The sequence below is a fragment of the Aythya fuligula genome, chromosome 15, assembly GCF_009819795.1.
Source record: "Aythya fuligula isolate bAytFul2 chromosome 15, bAytFul2.pri, whole genome shotgun sequence".
NCBI lineage: Eukaryota > Metazoa > Chordata > Aves > Anseriformes > Anatidae > Aythya > Aythya fuligula.
The window spans coordinates 7412059-7418058 of NC_045573.1; the positions used below are offsets into that span (position 1 = coordinate 7412059).

Consider the following 6000-nt stretch of genomic DNA (forward strand, 5'->3'; position numbering starts at 1 on the left):
ATTTCAGAGAACTGGATCTAGCCTACAAGCTGAAAACTTAAAGGCAGTACTCAGAAGCCTGTCTGAGTACTGCCCAACTTCCCCACACCTCTTTCGTAACAGAGAAATCTCAGGGTACAAAGGTAGCTCTAGAACAATTCACATCCCTGTTGAATCACTGAAGTGACGTTTCCATTAAGGAAACTCTCCGTGTAGCACTGGATGACACTTAGTGGTACTTCAGACCAGCTTTTCATACTGAATCCCCTCAGCAGACAATTCCCTGACACAGCTTGCTTCACTCCATCACCCTGCCTAAGCTGCATCTGGCACAACACCTTCCTGCTCCAAGTTATGCTTAATGAACCTCTCAGTCTTAAACAACTGACACACTTTGAACATCTCCAATTACGTCTATGAGACGTTTCTAGTACCACTGAAGTTGTTCAAGGCCTTTCAAGTAGTACAATGAGAACAGTTTATACAGAGCAATCAAAGTGCCAAAGCTATTGCAGAACTCCACCAGGCTCCATGTACTAGATACACTCAACGGAATGGCAGGCCCAAAACGAAGTTTAAAGAAATCCAGTACTCCGTGCATTGTACTTCTGCTGCTGAAATAGCACATAAGGAGCAGGACAGAGAACCAGCCTCTGGCATTATGCTGAGGATCCCCATGTCCTGCACAGGCAAACTACACGTACAGGGACTGAAACCAGACTACAGCAAACATTCAGCAAATGACTTCTATTCAGATTTGCCTGACAGTTGGTCAGTAGCCCCCCCCCAGAATATAACCTGGCCTTTTGTGCTTTCCAAATGTTGGCTCTGACTATATAACACAAACTCCTTTTTCATCCAGGACCCGTGGTAAAACCAGCACTCACCAATGGGGCTTTCCTTTCAAACCCAGGTCTAATGCCACAACCACAGCTTTGAGACTGCCTCTGATCAGTGCTATCTTAACATGCTACAATACCTGAGGAATTATTAAACATACCACAGCATTCAAGATGTGAGAAAACACCTCAGAAAGGCGCTGCCTCCTCTAAGGACTGCTTCGGTTCTAGCAAACTCTAGACACCTTACAGCCAGAGGCAGAGAAAGCAGACCAAGCCTGTGAACAAAGCCTTGCAGGGAACATTCCTGCAGGCCAAGAGCTGGGGTTGCCTTCTTACCTCAAAGTCACAAAGTCACAGAGAGAAACAAAAGATGAAAGACAACCCAGCAGCTCTAGCTCTACAATTATTAGGCATCTGGGTCAGAAGTTAGAAAAAGAAATACAGGGAGAAGTAAACAAATGTAGTGCTTGAAAGAGAGAAGAAAGGTTAGGTGAACAGACCACTCCCAAGAAAACTATACCATTGATTAAAACCCCTTTACAAGGGAGATTTTTCTTAACTTCAAATGATCTGGGTCTCTACCTTGCATTTGCTTAGAAAATTGCTTTTCTCATAATGTGCAACTGTCAGATATACTGTACAGAGATCCAAACCACAGGCTACAACCACAAGCAGGCCCCTGGCCGACACAACACCAAGCAAAATATCAAGCCAAAGCAACTCAAAACCAACAGCTTTCCCAAGAGTACACGTGAACTACAGAACTCATCTTAGCAAATAAAAAGAGAAGAAAATCTCACACTGTCACCTGTGGCCAGCTGACTATACTAGGTAGAGCTGCACAAACAACATTTAGCTATCTCTGGCCACTAGACACAAATTTCTGTCTCTTTTCTGGAGCTGTGCATTACCAGGCTCTTCAACAAGGCTCCACGGCCATGCCATGCAGCTGGTCCAGGAGGGCAGTCCACAAGGAAGGTCCTGGCAAAAACCAAGGACTCGTGTAGGTGCCAGTGCAGCAGCCTCAGTTCAACTGAGCAGACCATGTAATTCAGCACAGATGTAAGACCAAACACACTCGTTAAAACGCTACCACCTATTCAAGTTTTGCAAGAAAATAAGAGTTCTTTTGAGTCCCTGTTCCTTTGCACTTGCAAGGACTTCATAAAGCAGAGAGATGATAGAAATGCTTTGTCTGACATTAACGTACATACCCTTGATTCACATTCCAAGCTTTCTGGGGAGGCAGCTGAATTAAGGCCATGTATGAAAATCCCAGTCGAAAACAAAGCAAGCATGAATTTAAATAGAAAGCTTTAGCACAGTAAAGCAGAAGTGTCAGATTATAATTCAGTATGCTTGTCTGCAAAACAGTGCTGCTCCCAATTTTCCAAATACCCTTACTTTAGTCACACAGCACTAAAGATGAAAATTGTCCTAGCTTGATGCATTCAGGTAAAATCACTGATGCTCCACAGCCTCAGAAAAACTGCAGTATTTCATTTTTTGAACTCTTCTACTTTTAACAGATTAGGTAATACATTCTTCAAAAGCTGGTATCAACTGGACCTGTCCCGAGCTCTTACCTCCAGGATAAGGTGAAACCATTAATTCAGAACTATCACCGTACATATCAGTATCCTTCTTTTCCATTCACAGAATAAATTAAATTTAAGTTGGTCTAAGTATTTCTAGCTAGTAACATCTTTGACATCTTGCTTTTCCTATCTGTTACAATAATTGCTATGAAGCATACTAGGGGAACAGTTAAAGCAAAGTTTCCTTTACCACGTCCTTTTTTTTTTTTCCCAACAAGTTCAGAAATACAACCTCAAAAACAGGAGACAAACACAGAACACATCAATGCACACCTTCACCTGCAAACACTGTGAAGCCAGACTTAAGGAACGAGCTGCATCATTCACCTTGATCAAGACCCCAGGAACCTGACAATTCCCCAGCTGTGGTCTGGGATACTTCCACACTATTTCCACAAAATGGAACATTTTTGAACACGGACTCCAATCTTTTCCTGCTAGAACCTGCCCATTCTCACTTCTTGCTTTCTTCCTTCCTTCCTGAAAGGGAAATCTATTTATTATGGGTATATTCCATGAACTATTCCACAAAGTTCACTACAACTACTTCAGATAACACAGATCCTTTTCTCCTTTTCTGTGGATTGCCATCCTTCCAGTAAAGTGCTTGGGACAACACACATCAAAATGTTTCTCCCCTGTCAGAGAAGTAGCCCTTCTTGCTAGGTGCAGAATTGTGGGATCTTGAAGTAACTCTGAAATGCCTTACTAATTATTTTATGAAAAGCCCATTAAATTCTTCACAAGTTCACAACTCTTTAATATCAGATTGCGCATTATGGTCAACTGCAAGAACTGTTAAGGCCTACAACAGAGACCATAATTTCCAAAATCATCAATGAACACCAGTCTCAATAAAGGAAATCAAAGCAGCTTATCACAGGATACATGAGAAAGTCATAATATGGCTGAAGCTGTTCTCAAACACAATTCATGCCTCCTACCCCAGCAGAATAAAAGTTACAGGCTTGTTTTCTGGACAGTTTATAAAATGTGCTTAGTATGACAGAGAGGGTTCAAGACAAAACTGTCTGTCAACCATGGGTGAGCTATTCAAGGGAAGGGAAAAGAGGTCCTTGTAGCTTTCCAGCTGCTTACTGCTGTCCTGATGATATGGGATGTGCTGCAGAACCTGCTGCACACAAAACCATTTGTACACATTATCTCATTCAGAAAAGAAGTTCGTTGAAAGTCTTCTCAGCAAAAGTGATGTCACCGAAACTGGAAAAGGTTCCTCTTGAGGCTTTAAGGGTCTAAATACTAAATATCTTTCAATCAAATAATCCAAATACACTGCTTCTTACTATATGGGCAAAGATACAGGAGAAACCAGGAGTTCCATTTCCCCCAAGTCCACTGGGTTTCCCATGCAGGATGTGGCAGTTTGCTGAATTTCAGGTAATACCCCACATACATGTACCTTGGGCTAAGATTATAACCGAAGACACCCTATGAAGTTCGGGTATGACATTCACTTTGTATTAGTGCAACATTACAGCATTGCGAGTACTTCCCCTAGCTGTACTATACTTAACATATCTAATTTAGCCTCTTTTTAAAAAAGGTAACTGTAATGAAATTTCCTGCAATAGGTCCAATCAACTTTTCATTCTGACAGCTAAGCTTTTTGCCAGTGTCGTAGAAATTACATCTTCAGCTCCAAGCTTTGTAAGATACGTGATAGTCCTGATAGCAGAGCAATTTTTATTAAAATAAAAAAAAAAACTAGGCTACTTCGAGAATACTTAATGCAGACATTGACACCTAGCTTTAAATAGAAAAACTAATAACATGTCAGGAAAAGACAGACAGAAAAGGAAAAAACCGCCACACAGACCTGACTACACTGTCTTACCTTGGGGCCTGATGACAAGCCAACGTTATTTGCAAAATCTTCAAGCATTTCATAAGTGAGAAAATTATCATTTAGTCTCAAAGGAAATACAAATGTGACTGACAGTTCTTGTTTTTTTTGGAGGCTTACTTTTATAGGAAGACTGACCTCAAGGAAGGCTGACAGAAGGAGTAATTCATGAACAATTCTTAATTTTTCTTGGGAAGAAAATAAGTGGGAAAAAAATGCATGGATCCTGCTAAAGGCAGCATGTGTTCCACTGCCAGTTTTGATACTTTCCGTGGACCAGCAGCCAAATTACCTAATCTCTGTGCTTCAGATCTGTCTCCCTCCCCACTGCTGCTGCTTCTCCACTCCAAATGTGGAGTCTATTTCAGCTGCTAAACTCTTGGGGACTGAATCTCAGCGTGCATTCAAGCCAAGCCTAACCAAATTCTGTCCTAATACAATTTTATGCTTGCAAGCTGCGATAAAACACATACGCACAAAAAAAGTGGTTGTTACCTATGCGTACTAATAAACCTCCCAGCAGTAATTCCTAACGTTGAGAGAGCACATTTTTCATTCTATGTCTCTAGGATAAACAGGAAAACGAGGCAGGGAAGCGGAGGCAGGCAACGTTACCTAATGCATGACAAACAAGCACGGACTCCGTGCCTGCTCAGGGAGACGAGGGCGCGGGGGGGACCCGGCTATCCGGGCCGGAAACGAGGGAAGCGCCGTCTGCCCTCGGAGCCTCCACCCCGCACCGGGAGCCGGGCCGGGCGGTCCCCACGGAGCAGGGGAATCCCGCGGAGCCCTGAACGGCGCCCGCCGCAGAACGGCCGCGTGTGGCCGGACACCCCGCAGCGATGCGCGACCCCCTCGCGGCCCCCCCCCGCCTCACCTGCCGCTGCTGACGGAAGCGGAGCCGCCCCGGCGGCGCCCAGGAGCAGCGGGAGCAGGAGGGCGGCGGGCAGGCCGGGCCCGAGGGGCTGCGGGCTGAGGGGCGGCGGACCGGCCTCCCGCCGCCCGGCCCCGCCGCGCTGCCGCATCCCCTCCCCGCGCTGCCGCCCGGCGCCCGAGCCGGGGCTCTCGGTTCCCAGCGGTTCCCGGCGGATCCCAGAGGCTCTCAGCGGCTCCCCGCGGCCCCCCCGGCGGTCGCTGCCCCCCGCCTCGGCGGCGCCGCCGCCCGCGGCATCGGCCCCGCAGCCCCGCTCCCCTCACGGAGCCCCGCCGGCCGCCGCCGCCGCCATCTTCCGGGCTACCTGACGGGGAGGGAGGGGCGCGCTGCTGACTGGCAGCCCGGCGGGCCAATCAGCCCGCGTCTCGCTATAGTGAGGCGGGAGCGCTGGGCGGCACAGGGCCGAGCGGTGATCGGCAGCCGCGTCAGCCAATCGCTGCGGGCTGGGCCGAGCGAAGGCTGCGGCTGGAGGAGGGCGGGACGCGCTCGGCGATCGGCCCGCAGTACGGGCCGCGGAGGGGGGCGGGGCTTCTTCGGCATTGAAGGCTCCCTCCGCCAATCGGCGGGCAGCGCGGAGCCCGGGGGCGGGAGGAGCAGCCCGGCCGAGCCCGCGCAGGGCGGGGGGAGCCCCTCAGAGCGCTGCCCCCTGCAGGAAGGGCTGAGGGGCGGCGGGCGGGGGCCTTGTTGTTACAGCGGGGCTTGGGCACGGCGCACACACGCGGTCCCACCTCGGTCCCGTTTGTAAATATTCAGGTTTTACAGAGCACGGAGACGAGGTGACGG

At 48.1% G+C, this 6000-nt stretch overlaps 1 protein-coding gene across 1 annotated transcript in view; it reads right to left on the reverse strand.

The window, feature by feature from the left end:
• LMTK2 (lemur tyrosine kinase 2) overlaps nucleotides 1-5373 on the reverse strand; it is a 42761-nt gene extending 37388 nt beyond the window's left edge. The window contains exon 1 of the mRNA XM_032197432.1: nucleotides 5161-5373. Within this exon, the coding sequence (XP_032053323.1) occupies nucleotides 5161-5308 (148 nt within the window). The 5' untranslated portion in view covers nucleotides 5309-5373. The remainder of the gene's footprint in view (nucleotides 1-5160) is intronic.
• Between the last annotated feature and the right edge of the window lie 627 nt (nucleotides 5374-6000).